The sequence below is a fragment of the Nilaparvata lugens genome, chromosome X (assembly GCF_014356525.2).
Source record: "Nilaparvata lugens isolate BPH chromosome X, ASM1435652v1, whole genome shotgun sequence".
In the NCBI taxonomy this organism is placed as follows: Eukaryota; Metazoa; Arthropoda; class Insecta; order Hemiptera; family Delphacidae; genus Nilaparvata; species Nilaparvata lugens.
The window spans coordinates 35,047,226-35,066,191 of NC_052518.1; the positions used below are offsets into that span (position 1 = coordinate 35,047,226).

General features: G+C 39.8%; 1 protein-coding gene across 1 annotated transcript; it reads left to right on the plus strand.

Annotated features, from left to right (window-relative positions):
* The first annotated feature begins 8,700 nt into the window (after window positions 1–8,700).
* LOC120354982 (glycine and tyrosine-rich protein-like) lies at window positions 8,701–18,699 on the plus strand. Its single transcript, XM_039443203.1, has 2 exons — window positions 8,701–9,259; window positions 18,493–18,699. Exon 1 carries the CDS (start codon window positions 8,746–8,748, stop codon window positions 9,217–9,219), a length of 474 nt encoding a protein of 157 aa, XP_039299137.1. The 5' UTR covers window positions 8,701–8,745; the 3' UTR covers window positions 9,220–9,259; window positions 18,493–18,699.
* The last annotated feature ends 267 nt before the right edge of the window (window positions 18,700–18,966 follow it).

Here is an 18,966-nt window from a genome sequence, read left to right on the forward strand (position 1 = left end):
CTCATTTAGATATGAAGAAGCAGCAGCAGCAATGAATCCTCAAACTTGGTCTTATGCACCAGTATGCTTGGAAATAAAACTACAAGATTATATTAAATGGTATGAAATGTGTGAAAAAGCAATACATTCTGCTGAAGAAGGAAATAGTAAAAGTATTGCTAGACAATTGAAATCAATATTTTTAAATTCGGTGAATGTTAGTGATATCAGTGATTATTTAGCTTATTATAAACCATTTAGATTGAGTGTAGACAAACTGATAAAAATTGAAGAAGAAATATTGTTATCGTTACGTGAAACTGGAAGTGTGGAAGAAGAAGAAGGGGAGCTAGTAGAAAGTGAGAGCGTAGAGGAAGGAATGTGTAAATGAGTAGCAGGTGGAGCGGTGAACATGGAAGGGGTGAGCAACAGGCGAAGCGGCAGCTGTTCAGCTCAGTCTTCAACTGACAACAGCTTAGTTCAGTCACACAAGCGCAACGAGAATCATGGAATATCAACAGCGAAGTAACAGTGGAAATGATCGACATTTCAGTATGAAATCTTTCAATTATATTTCAAAAATGGAATATCCGATGGTCTCACTCAAAGAACTTGTGCACGATTCATGGTACTGTGTTGTACATGCTAGATTGGTGAGAACACAACAAGGACAACGTATCATCATGAGGTTATACGATCTTGACAGCAATGGTGACTATTATTGTGAAGTTTACTTACCTGAGAAATTTCTAAGTGTTTTGAATATGCAAACACTTGATGATTTCAACAAACAAAAACTCTATCTGGAGTGTATACAGCGAGAAGGTAAATCAACTCTTGTTCTTTTAGAAGAAGAAAGGAATATATGAAAAAAAAATAAATAAATAAAAAAAATAAAAAAAAAAACCTATTCCAATTTGTGCAATAGGCCTAATGTTGATTAACACATTGTAAAGAATAACTATAGTAGTATGTAGAATAGATTATCACTATATACAACCTATTATAGAAATTCAATTGATGTTTTTCAATATGGGGATAGCACATTAAAAAAAGTGCCACCATTCCTTTTACAGCATAGTGTGAGGAAAATAACATCTTATATTTCAACAAAAATATGAAATGTAATTTTTTTCATTCTTCCTGTGGTGGAGGAAGAAAAGGATTGTCTAACTGTAGAAATTCGTACAAAGTTATAATGGGAAAGCAAGCTAGTAGTAGTAGTAGTTGCGAGTTTTGCGCACCAGTAGTAGTAGTTGCAAGTTTTGTGCACCAGTAGTAGTAGTTGCGAGTTTTGCGCACCAGTAGCAGTAGTTGCGAGTTCTGCGCACAAGTAGTTGAAATTGCATGTTTTGCAAGCTAGTAGTAGTAGTAGTTGTGAGTTTTGCCCAGTTGAAATCTGAGATATCTGAGATTTTAAAGATTTTAAAGATTTTAAAGATTTTAAAGATTTTAAAGATCTGAGATATCTGTGATATGTTGGCAAGCCTGCTGCTGGCCCAAGCAGGTTGTGCACCTGCTCAACAAAGAAGAGGGACAAAATGGCCGTCCTATTGGTGCACCTGACAGGGGAACAAGCCTTCCTATTGGTGGTGGGCCATGTGCACCTGCTGCTGCTGGTCAGGGGAACAAGCCTTCCTATTGGTGGTGGGGCATGACAGGTGCACCTGCTGGTCAACAAAGAAGGGGAACAAAATGGCTGTGTGTGCCTTCCTATTGGTGGGGCATGTGCACCTGCTGCTGGTCAACAAAGAAGGGGAACAAGCCTTTCTATTGGTGGAGTGTATGCACCTGCTGCTGGTCAACAAAGAAGGGGAACAAGCCTTCCTATTGGTGGTGGGCACCTGCTGGTCAACAAAGAAGGGGAACAAAATGGCTGCCTTCCTATTGGTGGGGCCTATTGGTAGGGGTGGGGGACTATTGGTGGGGGTGACTTCCTATTGGTGGGAGGCCGCCATTTTGCATATGGTGGGGAAATCCGCCATTTTGGACACGCCTCCTCACTTCCTATTGGTTGGGAAAGGGGCTTTGGTGAGGGGCAAAATGGCCCCCATTTGGGGGCCACCCCCCAAATGGGGGGTGGAGGGGGGAAATCCACCATTTTGGACACGCCCCCTCACTTCCTATTGGTTGGGGGCATGGCCAAAATGGCCGACACTACGGCTGGGGGGGTGGAGGGGGGGAGTGGGCGGGGTTTTAGGCCACGCCCCCCGTCGCCTATTGGTCTTGTGCAGAACTCTCAAATCTACACTACTGTATGGTTTTGTACAGAATTTATATTGACATCACTGAAGGACTGAAGTGGCTTATAAAATTGATGAGAATATTTTTCTAACAAGGATAAATTCAAAAAATGAACGTATTGTTCAAAACAAAATGAAATGATTTGTATAAAATTAAACAAAACCTGGTACCGTACAAAACTAGTCCAGCTACAGTCCTTCAACTCTGTGCCTCAACATTATTAGTTTTGGAAAGGTGCAGTCTTCAGAAAAAAGTTTCTATCAATCATAATTAATAGTCTACTCACTACTGCATGGATTATTATTAGATGTAAAAATTATCAATACCAGAGTAGGCCAGTAAATTATTCATATCAGTCCGATTTTGGATGAGAAAAAGATATAGGCCTAGGTTATACTACTGTAGCTTGCACAAGCTTAGAAGACTCGCCGTTACTAGTGTATTGTAATAGTGAGTCTTCTAAGCCACTAGGATCGGTATTAAGACAATATCAATATTCATTATAGAGAATTCATGATATCAAGGAGAATTTGTAAGTAAGCCTATAAACTAGGTAGGTAGTGATAATATTGTAAACCAAGCTACTGCTCAGCTTCAACACTTACCTATATGAGGTACCCTATAATAGGTATGGTAGCCTACAGTTTGTGAGTTCACATTACAATATTGTCAATTATCCATGTAATATTGTTTTGAGATGATCAATTAGTAAAATAGAAAAAGCTTTCAACGTAGCGAGTAATAAATTTTTGTGAAAGTACCTGGACAGTACCGTACCCAGTGTCTTTGACTCATGAAAAACAAATCAATATAATAATGCTCACAAACAGCTCATGTAAGAGTAAAAATGAGAAAATAGACCTTCGCAAACAGACCGCATGATTGCATACCAGTCAGAATCAACAACCACGTGATACCATATACAAACGAGGCAAAATATGTGCCATTACTCTGGATGCCAAGCTTCGGTGGAGAAACCATGTTAAGAAAAAGTTGGATGAGCTCAACTACAAGTACAGTATCATAGAATGTATTGGCTGATAGGAAGGAATTCAAGCTTATCAACCTACAATACAGACAAATTCTAAGGCCTGTCTGGTTGTATGGTGCACAACTGTGGGGCTGTACAGCAGAGAGCAATATTGGCATCATCCAACGATTCCAAAACAAGTTTCTTCGAAATGCTGTCAATGCTCCATATTTCATCAGGAACGCCGACCTTCATAGAGACCTTCAGGTGGAGACAGTCAAGGAGATGATTGTAAAAACAGCAAGGACCTATGAAGAGGCTCTAAATGACCACCAAAATGTTGAGGCAATCCAGCTTTTGGACAACTCAACATTAATGAGGAGATTGAAAAGGAAGAAGCCAACAGATCTGGTGTAAACCACCAGGAGTGCTTAGTGAAAGTGGAAAAAATTAAGATATCTATTTAGTGCAGTTATTATATGAATGAGCTAATTTACAACAAGGAGAAGCTATTACAAAACTCTTCTTGTAAAATGAATTGAAGTAATTATTTAGGATAGAAATAAACTGATCGTTAGTCCTAGTACTAGTAACAGTGATATTCTATTAAAAAAAATAATTAAACTGTTATGTACAAGACTTCAATTGCTCAAACACTTTCAAGAACCTTTTCAAAAAACCAATAATCTTGGAACTGAATGTTGTTTGAAACTGATGACTTTAGCTCCACTAATGGCTACAGACCTAGAATTACTATCTCATTTTCTTTGCTTGATTTATAAATAGGAGTGATTTTAGCTTTTTTCCAGATGAGAGGAAATTCATTGCTTCTAATTGACAAATGAAATATTTACAATAATGGTAAAATAAGTTATTTCTTCAATTCTTTGATGAAATAATGGGTGTACCATCTGAACCACTACTTCTATCATTCTTCGAATATTTGAAAGGTGAAAGCGTTAACTACATCTATCTCACTCACTTCTCCTAAATTGAAACCTAAAGTTTGAAAAAATATCATTATCTTTGAGTAAATCTTCAATATTACTATGGTAATATTTACTATAGTATAAGTTGCAGCTTCGTTGTAAACTAATTTGAAAACGGTTTGACTCATTTTAGTGAAAAAAAGTAACTGAGTATTTATAAAATAGGATTATAGTACCCTTTACTGACAAAGCAATACAAGCAGTTGAAACGAATACTATGCTATGACTCAAAATGGCGACTGCATGTACCCAGTCTTTATAGTTCCTTACATGGGAGCCAACGAGCTATTATAGTAAATTATAGTAAACTATAATCTATTATAGTTTACTATAATAGCTCGTTGCATGGGAGCACTAGCGGACAAACCACTCTCGGTCTCAGACAGCACTGTATCGCGCATGCGTTAGTAACGGTTTTTTCTGGTTCCATTCAGTCAGCTCTTTGAATGTAACGTTCTTTGTGATGATGGTTACGGAGCACCGTAACTGGAGCCGTCATTCCATTTTGATGATGATATTATTATCCAATGATGATTTATCATTAAATTCGATTTGATATTCAATATATTATCATCATTTCATTCAATAAAAGAAAGAGTACTTTTCAATAATATAAGTAATAAAATATAACGGTTGTTATTTAACTAATGTTAAAAAAACTACAACTAGGTCAGCATATTGTCATTCCAAAGCAAAAACCTAACCCCCTAACCTCCCCTTTTATATTTGAAACATTAATAAAAATAGATCTTAGTGAAAACTCGTAATCCCTTCCAGCATATTGCAATTTCAAACCAAAATCCTAACCCCCTAACCTATCTTTTCACCTTTGAAATATCAAAAACCATAATTCTACCTGTACCCTAGCCCTTTCTAGCATATTGCAATTTTAAAGCAAAAACCTAACCTAGCCTTATGAAACATTATTAATATAACTTGAAAAAGCCTAACCCCTAACCCTTTCACATTCAATATTTTGGATTTCAAAACAAACTCCTAACCCCCTAGACTATCCTTTCACCTTTGAAACAACAAAAAACATAACTCTACTTGGACCCTAGCCCTTTCTAGCATATTGCAATTCCAAAGCAAAAACCTAACCTATCTTTATGAAACATTATTGAATAAAACCTTTGAAACAACAAAAAAAATAACTCTACCTGGACCCCAGCCCCTTCTAGCATATTACAATTTAAAGCAAAAACCTAACCTAGTCTCATGAGACATTATTAAGTATCACTTGAAAAAACCTAACCTGTAACCCTTTCACATTCAATATTTTGGATTTCAAAACAAACTCCTAACCCCCTAACCTATCCTTTCACCTTTGAAACAGCAAAAAACATAACTCTAACTGGACCCTAGCCCCTTCTAGCATATTGCAATTTTAAAGCAAAAACATTACCTAGCCTCATGAAATATTATTAAATATAACTTAAAAAAACCCAACCCCTAACCCTTTCACATTCAATACTTTGGATTTCAAAGCAAACTCCTAAACTCTTCCATAACTAATTGATTGTTGTAGACTGGCCTGAAAATGTTCTTGGCCCTTGAAGCCTCTTGAAGAGGCTAGCCACTTACTGTGAGAAGATCCACTTTCAACTGTCAGCAATCCTCATGAATAACATCAATGCTTCCCATTCAGTCATTGCTGACCGACTCGGGTACTCTAAAGGGTAGTTCACTTTCAACAGTCAGTATTGCTAGTGAATAGCATCAATGTTTCACCTTTAACTAATGCTGACACTGTCTCAGTGTAAAGCTGCTTGGTTGTGTGTCAGCGTACCTAATAAATAACATCGAAGCTCGTCACGTTCAACTAATGCTGACATTTTAGTGTGAATCTCACTATAGAGCAGCTTGGTTGATTGTCATCATACCTTGTGAATGATATCAATGCTCTTTGTTTGGTAGGAAGTTTAGAAACACCCCCTGTGTTTTGTTCCGCAGACGTTCCAATAGGTACTCAATATGAATGATCATACAGAAGCACACTGCCAATTAATGATGTCAGAATAGTGTGATATTTGTAGAAAGTCACTTGTTGCAAATCTTGAGATTGACACTCAAAACTAAAACTGCTGCAACAGTCGTATGGGAATGCGTGAAATAATAGAATTATACATGAAGTGAGAGATAATTGAATGCTCTACAATCTCGTAATTAGCACATTCTTGTTTCATCAATTGTTGAAATGTTATAAGACTTGAAAGAGCGTAAATATGGGAGAGAAACTAGTTTTTGGAAAATGCATCACTGTAGAACATAAATATCTCGAAAAGTACAGGATTTATCAAAAACCTCTACGAAACAAAATTTGTAGGAAACTTATTAAGCTTCATTTTTATGTAGTTGATTATGTCAATAGAACACATTGTTTCCAAGATATTTGCATGCAAGTAATAAGAGGAAAAAATGTGAAGGACAAAACTTGTTGGTAATTTTGTAAGCTTCAATTTTTCACAAAATACAAATGTTCATAAGATGCATAGTTTCCGAGATATATTCGGAAAATGAAAAAAATTTACTCTAAACTAAATCTACTACAGGCAATTATTGACGCGCCCACCTTTTATCTGTCAAAACAGAAGTCACCCATACAATGCTCACCACAGTCAATGAATACAGAACAGTGTTCTGTGTTCTGTATTCATTCACAGTCTGTTTATTGGACTGTGAGCTCACTGTCATTCTGCTACTGTTTTACGTTACTGTAATTACGGTGCAGAAAATTGAGTTTCAGATCACCTGATCATAAAGATTTTTCAAGATCATTTTGAAAATTATCCAAATCATAGCATTGGATTCAAAGCATAACGTCTCCCATGTTTACATAATCAATATCGGGGACCGAGCTTCGCTCTGGCGTACAAAAGCATAAAAATCTGGTGTGGCGCACTCACACAACTTTCCTTGCCGTTGTGAAAATTGATCACCTGATGCTAGTGTTCCCGCGCTTCTCAAGTCTACTATTCAGAGATTTGAGCCAGCTGGTGACAGGGCAATAACGCTGGAGACACACGAGGTCTGCTATCTCTTCATAGTGAATCATTTAATAGAATCAACAGTTGCCAACAGTTTGCAATTGGATAATCACATTTTCTCGAATTTCGAGCTTATTTTTGATTCTAGGTGAAAATTTTCCTAGACATTAATTGTAGAGATTTTCATGCTCAATCTTTTCCACTCAAAATTTTTTGTTCAAGTCGTATCTGAAGCCTGATAATTGATAATCTTAAATCAAACTTCGCATAGATAGGGTGGAGCTCCTGAAATTTTTACAGATATGGGACTTGTGGCAGTTGATAGAGCTTATCGATGACTATTTTAGGTACAACTTTAATCAAAATCGTTGGGGCCATTTTCAAGAAAATTGCGAGAACCCTGTTTTTGACAACATTTTCGCCATTTCAGCCACCATCTTGAATCGCATTTGATCGAAATACTTCGTGTTGGATCCTTATAGTGTAACGACCTCAAGTTCCAAATTTCAAGTCATTCCTTCAATTGGGAGATGAGATATCGTGTACACAGACGCACATACACTCATACACACACGCACACACACACACACACACACACACACACACACACACACACACACACACACACACCACACACACACACACACACACACACAAACATACACACACACACACACACATACAGACCAATACCCAAAAACCACTCTTTTGGACTCAGGGGACCTTGAAACGTATAGAAATTTAGAAATTGGGGTACCTTAATTTCTTTTGGAAAGCAATACTTTCCTCACCTATGGTAATAGGGCAAGGAAAGAAAAATATGTATTACAAAAGAAGAAATTATAGTAACATTCATACAGGAATGTTCTATCTAATCACAGTAAAATGAGATTAATTCCCAAAGGGAAGGCAAAAATTTCCCTCACAAAGGCCCAGTTGCACAAAAGCCGGTTAGATTTTAATCCTGATCAACTTCACGTGAACCAAATCAGAGAAGACCATTTCAAAAAGATGGTTCTACTGAAATTAATCAGGATTGAAAATAACCCGGCTTTTTTTGCAACCGGCACTAAGTACCTGATTAAATGATTACAAAAGTTAAAACATTTTTTAAAAAATTAAAAAAAAAAAACACAAGTTAAAATTTTTTTTTAAAAATTAAAAAAAACCACATAAAATCGAAAAAAATAGAAAAAAAAATTAAAAAAAAACACATAAAATCGAAAAAAGAGTGAATGATAAAACAGTAAATCAAATCGAATGTTTATTTATTGACATGAAAAGGTTACGACAAAAATATCTATCTTCCAGCATTGTTTTCATAATCCAATCATGGGTTGAGTTGACAATATTGTGGAGCTCCATCAATCCAGTGGGGACTGCAATTGGTCCAAACCTAACCTCAAGGTCACCTAAGTCGACCAAACCTAACCTCAAGGTCACCAAAGTTGACCAAACCTGAAAAAAAATAAAAAAAAAATTAAAAAATTAAAAAAAATAAAAAAAAATTGAAAAAAAAAATGAAAAAAAAGTGAATGATAAAACATTAAATCAAATCAAATGTTTATTGATTGACATGAAAAGGTTACGACAAAAATATCTAACTTCCAGCATTGTCTTCATAATCCAATCATGGGTTGAGTTGACAATATTGTGGAGCTCCATCAATCCAGTGGGGACTGCAATTGGTCTGGGAGATGACTCATTTGCCGGGCCGGCTCCTCATCTCGCTGCGGCCGCCGGTCACCCCACCGCCACCGGTTGTCCAGCCGCTGCCAGTCATCCAACTGCTGCCGCCAGTCGTCCAGCCGCCGCCAGTCGGCCCACCACTGCCAGTCACCCCGCCGCCAGTTGTCCGGCCACCACCGGTCGCCCCACCACTGCCAGTTACCCGGCTGCCGGTCATCCGGACACCGCTGGTCGCCCCACCGCTGCCAGTCATCCGGCCACAACTGCCGGTCGCTCCACCACCACCGGTCGCCCCACTGTCGGTGACCATCCCACTGCCAACAGTCGTCCTGCTGAGGCTGGCAATCATCCCGCCGGCTGAGGTCAGGATGGCTTCAATTTGGCAGTGACTCTTCATATAGGTGAGAGATTGCCTTGCTGTGCTTTCAACGAGGGCTGTTTCGGTGACCACTACAACTCCCGCTAGTACTACTCCAACTAGTACTGCTGCTACTACAACTCCTTATTAGTTCCCATTCGTACTGTACCTAGCCTAACCAAACCAAACCTATTCCAACCTAACCTTTTCTAACTGAACCTAACCAAACCCAACCTAACCTATCCTAACCATTCCTTAACCTATCATACCATTTCAGAACCTAACCAATCATTGCTTTGTTGAAGATGGCTGAGAGCAATATCTAATGGAGTCATTACAGTGATGATGGGTCCTGCTTCAGCCATTATGAGCCGCCTCACACAAATAATCTAGGGGTCGGCTCATTTGTCAGTCAGCTACTCATCTCGCCACAGCCACCAGTCACCCCACTGCCGCCAGTCATCCAACCGCCGCCACCAGTCACCCCACCACCGCCACCAGTCACCCCACCACCGCCACCAGTCACCCCACCACCGCCACCAGTCATCCAAACACCGCCACCAGTCACCCCACCACCACCACCAGTCATCCAATCGCCACCAGTCACCCCACCACCACCAGTCATCCAGCTGCCACAAATCATCCAACCGTCGCCAATCATCCAACCACCAATACCAGTCATCCAACTGCTGCCACCAGACACCCCACCGCCGCTGGTCACACCACCGACGGCTGCCATCCCGCCACCAACAGTCGACCCGCTGCAGCTGGCAATCGTCCCGCCGGCTGAGGCCAGGATAGCTTCAATTTGGCAGTGGCCCTTCTTATATAGGGGACTCTGGCTCAGGATGGTCATGCAGGACCTGTAACTCTGCATGGTCATGGAGACCTCTATCACACCAGATTAATGTGTCCATGGTGGACATGCTGGATCGGGATGTCCATGGGAGGCTCTGGATCAGCATGGCTGTGCTGCTCTGGATCAGGGTGGCATTGAAGATGGATATTTTCAGTGACTCCCACTTTGCCTCCTCTGTGTTAGGACATTTAGCATGGGCATTCTCAATGACCCTAGCTCCTCCTGTCACATGGACCATGCTCACCAGTGTTCAGCGTGTCTGTGGCGGGTCAGCAGGGTCATCCACTCAGTGGTCAGTCAGTCAGTTCAGTCACTGTTCAGTCACTGTTCAATTACTGATCAGTCACTGTTCAGTCAGTGGCACTCAGAATGTACTTATAGCTAAACTATATCTAAGGAGATGGTAAGTAAACAGTTTGGAATACAATTAGCTCTTTATTGATCAATTCAACATCCATTTCATTGAAAAGTTTACTACAAGCAGGTATATCTCTGTTCCAAAATCCAAGTTGTTTATCATATTGAGTGTGCAAAAAAGTGATGTATCCATGATGTTTCTTCTTGGTCCATGTCAAGCAGGTGATGTCCCAGGTAGTAGACTCCTTTTCCAGCACTAGTCCTTGGCAAGTCCTCTATGTTGATGTCCGATAGTCTTCAGATGATATTCAGTGATACCTCTAGAACACTGTTTCAGATAGAGACAATACCCTGTCATTGTTGTTGAATCACTTCACAACCTCTTCCCTTCAGGTAATTGATGCTCCTTCGAGTCAAAAGTATAGGTGTAGTAGTATTTCTCACCACTACATCATCCTCCTCCTCCCCTTTCTCTTCCTCCTCCTCCTCTTCCTCTTTCTCCTCCTCATCCTCTTCCTCTTCCACCTCTACCTCATTGTTCTCCTCCATATCAGTTTCCTCTTCCTCATCTTCTACATGATCCTCATCCTTCATCAGATCAAATGGGGAGATTGATGGTGAATTTGTCTCACCATAGTCACCCCACTTCGAGAATAGGAGTACCATCTTCTCTATTGTTCCAGATACACAGTTGATCCACAAAATGTCTGTTCTCCACAGATGATTCCAGCACAATGAATCTAATCTGCTATATATCCAATATATAGCCATATTTGTACAGCATTATGATTTTGATTGTACCTCAATATATTACCTAGTGTCTAAGGTGTTGCTGTTCTCTGCTTTCTCAAGTAAAGACCTTTACCGACCTTTGATCTCTGCTGTCTTAAGTAAAGACCTGTACCAACCTTTGGTTTCTGATGTTTCAAGTAAAGACCTTGACCTCCTTTCACTGATTTTTTCTTTGATAGTTGAATCTTTTGTTTCTTCCCCTTCTCAGCCACCCTGCTGACTTCCTTCAGTGATCTTTTCATACCTCCCCCAAATTTTGCCTTAGCCTTCATGATGTTGGTGACTGCTAGTGCTGCAGCTTTTTCCAACACCCCTGCATCTTCAGATCTCACTCTGTCCCAGGCTCTCTCTGCCAAGATGCTGTCTGCTACTGCTCTGCTTGCTGTATCACCACTCTTGGAATAGGCAATATCATGCTCCTTGCAAGCCTGATCAAGTTTGTTGATTCCTGGATCACCTTGTGCTAATCGCTTCTGAAGTTTTGTTCCTGGTCCACAGTATTGATAGCCAGGGATATGAGGTTCAACTGGTAGAATGTCAATTGCCTTATTAACTATTGTACCAGCAGCTCCCTTGATAGCTGACAGAACACCTCTTCCTCTATAGATCTTCTGACTTTTCTCCTTACAAAAATCATGCCTTGGAGCAATAGATCCTCTCCCAGTCACTTGTCTCTGACCAGAATGTCTTTGACCACCATCTCTGCTATCATCCAAAAGGCGTTTGATTGTATTCTTATACTTGGCTTTGTTGTAGTTAACAATCTCACCTCTTGGATCATTGTTCTGTCTGTGCACACTGGTCCAGTTCAATATTTCTCCATAGGCCTGTCTGTCAGCGGATTCAACTAATGCACGATTTGGATTCTTCTTGAAAATCAACTCACAAAGTCCCAATGTAGCTGTGAAGGTCTTTTCTTCCTGATCTACAGGGTCAGTCAGCACAATTTCATCACCATTCTCTCCAAAAGTTAAATACTTATTTGCCCAGGTAGTAAGCATTGTCTCTCACTCTTGGCCCAAAAGTGTCATCAAAATTGTCATTGTCCTTGCTCAATGATCCTCTAATGTAATCAGCTACCTGTTTTCCAGCTAGATCAGTTTGATCAAGGATATTCTGAACTGTTGTACTGTGACTTTCATTCAATAATTGTTCAACATTCTTATCATCATCCTGTCCATCTCCAGACAGCTCCTCATCACTGCTATCATCATATCCTCTACTCATATCATACTCCTCACCCTCATCCTCTTCAAATGCCTGCTTTCCTGCTTTCCATAGTTGTCGTCCAACTCCTGAGGTGCCTGCTAGTGGACTTGAAACTTCTCCATTTCCATATGATTAAAATGTTGGTGACTCTTCATCAATGCTGGGGAGTTGGAGCTTATGTTTTGCTTTACTTGCACCAGTAAGTCCATGCCTTGTATATGTGGCATGTTTAACAAATGGTGTTGTTGGTGGAGTAGGATATATATGGTGTGTTGATGCTGCTGAGGAAGGACGATGTTCTGATGATAACAACTGTGGCTTGGATTGTCTCTGCCTACCCTTCACATGCCTGGAGCGCATTTTTATTCTAGGCTTCAGATACCTGGGATGCTTCTTGGATGCTCTTGATGGAGGTAGTTGTGGTTGTTGAACTGGCATCTGTTGGAGAGTTTCGACTAGGTTGGCTAGGGACTCAGCTAGAGGTTTGAAGTGTTCCACATGTTTCTCTTCTGCAATCCGTCTACCCAGCATGATTTCCTTATGCCTCCTTTTGATTTCACACTTTAACCTAGCAATCTCCAATATGGTAGGAGCAACCTCCTCCAATGTCAGCTTATGGTTTGTGCCTGACCTTTTAAAAGATGATAAAGAAGATAATTTTGAATAAAATTTAGAATTTAGAAATAGGCCGACACATCTAGAAAACACCTGAGTCTATACCTAATTCATGCAGGTGAACGGGCTAGAGTCAAGAAAACTTCAATTAATCTTGCCATGCCTGATTTAATAGGTTTCTAGTATAGAATAACACTACAATTTGAAATAATTGTAAGATACAAACAGCTTCAATAAACATTGGCAACTAAAATCAAACAACAGAAACAACAATTTCATGTTACTTTGTTGACATTCTTCATCTGATTTGGGGGCGCATTACTATCCCTTGTTTAGATAGCAATACGTCACAAAACCAAACAATATCAGTCATAAAATGACAAATTAATTTCAACATGAAATTACTCCAGAAAGAAAATTCCGTTGAACCCAAATTTCGTCGATAGTAACCCATATAACCCATTTCATAATAATTTTGAATCCCCACTTTTGATCGACATTCTCGAATGAACCTTTGTTTCACTACACTGCACTTTTGTTGGTCTGTATGTTGCTTTATCGTTGGGGTTACAGTACCTTGTTTTTGGTGGTGAACTTTTACTGGTTGAATTTGGCTTGACGGCGACGTCCTCTTACGTCCCTAGACCTGTCATCTGAACGGGTGTCTTAATGTATTACAGCATTAATTTCTAACTCTTCCTACAATTCATCAAAAGCTAAAACAGGAGTTATCTATTGATTACAATTAATTAAATTCTCTCATTCTATCTATTTGAATCCTCATTTTATATAGATTTTTATCTTTAAACTACTGATTCTCTATATCAGAATAAATGGATCTATCTTCACAAATAATTCAAAAGTTCTGTTATAATTTAATAAATTAGCGTTCAGTTAAAAGCCTTAACGCCATGAGAAAACACAGTCAGAAAAATATAAAATTGAGTCTTAAACTCAATATGAACATAATCTTAAAAATTTCATTCCAATTTGAAGGCTATCTTCCTGACTTTCAGCAATACTCTACAATAATATATCTCCAGAAACAATAACTCAAATGTAACGTAACTGAAAACTTTCTATACTTCTTTAGAAAAAAAATTATAATTATCTTCCATCACTAATAAAATCAAAAGGATTATTCTCAATCAATATTATTAACTTGAAAAATAACAGGCTTTGTTAATACAGTACTCTTATGGAAGTTCCAATCAATTACATTCCCAAAATTATATTTTAACCTTATTTTACATACCTTAGCGGTTATTTGAAGAAACAATTATTCGTACATGATGAAGAAACACAATTAAACTTTTCAGGACATGGCACTACTAGAAAATTTAAACTTTAATAAAAATAGAACTAGCTCCTACATTAACTAATGATATAAACTTGTAAACCTGCCCAAAAGGGGCGAAACATAATGACTACATCTTTACTCTTGTAGTGCTCCTAGCAAAGTGTCCTCTGAAACGTAATCTGGTCTCTCGGCTGGGGAATCCCCCCACTACTGTATTTAGGAACAGGTCTCCTATTGGGCGAAGGGAATCAATTTGACCAATCGTCGCATGGCTTCTAGAGCCTTTGGACCAAATAGTAACTGCAAAATCGGTAGTTTGTTATAATTTCAATGCTTGCTGTTTTCTAACTTATCGCACTCTATGTCATGACAGGAAGGCTAAGTTTTAGAGATAATTCCATAATCTACATTCCTCGATGACTTGGAGCCACAATTTTTAAATATCTATCATGGGAAACTCGAAGTCATGGCTGTTCATAATAGAGAGAGAGAAAATAATTTATTTTGCTAACTCACAATAATGGCTCTAGTCTATCGCATATTAAATTTACTATTATAACTTGGGAAAAGGCCTGAATTGAAAATAGTGCTTGGCACACTCCCCTTCCTTACGGTGTGAAACACACAAGAAGAAATCTAATCAGGATATGTTACCATACCAAATTTCTAAGCAACTTTAAACTCAATACTATCCCCCCCTTTTTTTTTTAACCAATTATTACTTGTGTTTTTGCGGCTGACTTTCCCACCAAACATTAACAAACCTTTTGACTGGGCTTCCCTAAACTGCATTACGCTGATTGTTTTCCTTACAATCACTACGAAGACTCACTAAATATTCTAGATTTCGGTTTACGTTATTCTACTGACAAGCCCCATAACTCTTGAATGAACCAGACTGTTTACTAGATACAAAAAAAAAATCTTAGCTCACACCATCTTCGGTGCCTTTCGCTAAAATTATACAATTCCACTGTACAAATTTGCAAGGTTAGTCACAGCTAAATTCCTTGATTTGTTACATGGACAGCTTTTACTCAGTGCTCCATTCTCTCTGGACACAGACCTACACTTTCGCCGATTACCTAAATTCAACAACAACACACATAGGCAGGACATCCCCATGTCTTCCTCCAAATCTTGAGTCTCAACTGAACAAAAAAAATTCCCACAGCCTACAGGAAATGTCAAATTGTAGTGTTATTCTATAGTAGAAACCTATTAAATCAGGGATGGCAAGATTAATTGAAGTTTTCTTGACTCTAGCCCATTCACCTGCATGAATTAGGTATAGACTCAGGTGTTTTCTAGATGTGTCGGCCTATTTCTAAATTCTAAATTTTATTTTAACCTTATTTTACATAACTTAGCGGTTATTTGAAGAAACAATTATTTGAACATCATGAAGAAACACAATTAAACTTTTCAGGACATGGCACTACTAGAAAATTTAAACTTTAATAAAAATAAAACCAGCTCCTACATTCACTAAAGATATAAACTTGTAAACCTGCCCAAAAGGGGCGAAACATAATGACTACATCTTTACTCTCGTAATGCTCCTGGCAAAGTGTCCTCCAAAACGTAATCTGGTCTCCCGGCTGGGGAATCCCCCCACTACTGTATTTAGAAACAGGTCTCCTATTGGGCGAAGTGAATCAATTTGACCAATTGTCGCATGGCTTCTAGAGCCTTTGGACCAAATAGTAACTGCAAAATCGGTAGTTTGTTATAATTTCAATGCTTGCTGTTTTCTAACTTATCGCACTCTATGTCATGACAGGAAGGCTAAGTTTTAGAGATAATTACATAATCTACATTCCTTGATGACTTGGAGCCACAATTTTTAAATATCTATCATGGGAAACTCGAAGTCATGGCTGTTCATAATAGAGAGAGAGAAAATAATTTATTTCGCTAACTCACAATAATGGCTCTAGTCTATCGCGTATTAAATTTACTATTATAACTTGGGAAAAGGCCTGAATTAAAAATAGTGCTTGGCACAGGTTCCTTTGTTTGATATACATACTGGTCATTGTTTATCAGTATACTGAGGTCTGAGAGTTTGAGCTCAGCTATTTCTACATTTTGGACCCATCCCAAGTGCCAAGTGCCACTGACTGAACAGTGACTGAACAGTGACTGAACAGTGACTGAACAGTGACTGACCAGTAATTGAACAGTGACTGCACAGTGACTGAACAGTGACTGAACAGTGACTGATCAGTAATTGAACAGTGACTGAACAGTGACTGAACAGTGATTGATTAGTAATTGAACAGTGATGAACAGTGACTGATCAGTAATTGAAGAGTGACTGAACAGTGACTGAACAGTGACTGAACAGTGACTGATCAGTGACTGAACAGTGACTGAACAGTGACTGAACAGTGACTGATCAGTAATTGAACTGACTGACTGATCAGTAATTGAACTGAGTGACTGACCACTGAGTCGATGACCCTGCCGTCCTGCCACAGACATGCTGAACACTGGTGAGCATGGTCCATGTGACAGGAGGAGCTAGGGTCATTGAGAATGCCCATGCTAAATGTCCTAACACAGAGGAGGCAAAGTGGGAGTCGCTGAAAATATCCATCTTCAATGCCACCCTGATCCAGAGCAGCACGGCCATGCTGATCCAGAGCCTCCCATGGACATCCCAATCCAGCATGTCCACCATGGACACATTAATCTGGTGTGATAGAGATCTCCATGACCATGCAGAGTTACAGGTCCTGCATGACCATCCCAAGCCAGAGTCCCCTATATATGAAGGGCCACTGCCAAATTGAAGCCATCCTGGCCTCAGCCGGTGGGACGATTGCCAGCTGCAGTGGGTCGACTGTTGGTGGCGGGATGGCAGCCGTCGGTGGGGCGACCAGCAGCGGTGGGTTGTCTGGTGGCAGCAGTTGGATGACTGGTGGCGGTGGTTGGACAATTGGTGATGGTTGAATGATTTGCGGCGGATGGATGACTGGTGGTGGTGGGGTGACTGGCGGCGATTGGATGACTGGTGGTGGTGGTGGGGTGACTGGTGGCGGTGGTTGGATGACTGGCGGCGGTGGTGGGGTGACTGGTGGCAGTGGTTGGGTGACTGGTGGCGGCGGTTGGATGACTGGCGGCGGTGGGGTGACTGGTGGCTGCGGCGAGATGAGTAGCTGACTGACAAATGAGCCAACCCCTAGATTATTTGTGTGAGGCAGCTCATAATGGCTGAAGCAGGACCCATCATCACTGTGATGACTCCATTAGATATTGCTCTCAGTCATCTTCAACAAAGCAATCATTGGTTAGGTTCTGAAATGGTATGATAGGTTAAGGAATGGTTAGGATAGGTTAGGTTGGGTTTGGTTAGGTTCAGTTAGAAAAGGTTAGGTTGGATTAGGTTTGGTTTGGTTAGGCTAGGTTCAGTAGGAATGGGAACTAATAAGGAGTTGTAGTAGCAGCAGTACTAGTTGGAGTAGTACTAGCGGGAGTTGTAGTGGTCACCGAAACAGCCCTCGTTGAAAGCACAGCAAGGCAATCTCTCACCTATATGAAGAGTCACTGCCAAATTGAAGCCATCCTGACCTCAGCCGGCGGGATGATTGCCAGCCTCAGCAGGACAACTGTTGGCAGCAGGATGGTCACCAACAGTTGGGCGACCGGTGGTGGTGGGGTGACCGGCAGTGGTGGCCGGATGACTGGCGGCAGTGAGGCCACCAGCGGCGGCCGGACGACCGGCGGCGGGGTGACTGGCAGTGGTGGGGCGACCAGTGGCGGCCGGATGACTGGCGGTGGGGTGACTGGCAGTGGTTGACCGGTGGCGGCTGGACAACCAGTGGCGGTGGAGCGACCGGCGGCAGCAGCGAGATGAGGAGCCGGCCCGGTAAATGAGTCATCTCCCAGACCAATTGCAGTCCCCACTGGATTGATGGAGCTCCACAATATTGTCAACTCAACACATAATTGGATTATGAAGACAATGCTGGAAGATAGATATTTTTGTCATAACCTTTTCATGTCAATAAATAAACATTTGATTTGATTTACTGTTTTATCATTCACTTTTTTTTATTTTTTATTTATTTTTTCCAATTTTTTTTTCAGTTTTTTTTTTATTTTTTTTTTAATTTTTCTTTATTTTATTTTTTTTCAGGTTCGGTCAACTTTGGTGACCTTGAGGTTAGGTTTGGTTGACTTGAGTGACCTTGAGGTTAGGTTTGGACCAATTGCAGTCCCCACTGGATTGATGGAGCTGCACAATATTGTCAACTCAACCCATGATTGGATTATGAAGACAATGCTGGAAGATAGATATTTTTGTCATAACCTTTTCATGTCAATAAATAAACATTCAATTTGGTTTACTGTTTTATCATTCACTTTTTTCCGATTTTATTTGTTTTTTTTTAATTTTTTTTTTTCGATTTTATGTGTTTTTTTTATTTTTTTTTTTTTTTTTTTAGGTTAGGTCTGATCAACTTGGGTGACCTTGAGGTTAGGTTTGGTCAACTTGGGTGACCTTTTTTTCAATTATTGAAAAAAAAATTTTTTTTGCCCTTTTGTTACTACTCACTCACTTCCATCACCAACAGACAACGAAATAATTATTATCAGCTGTTTTTCCAAG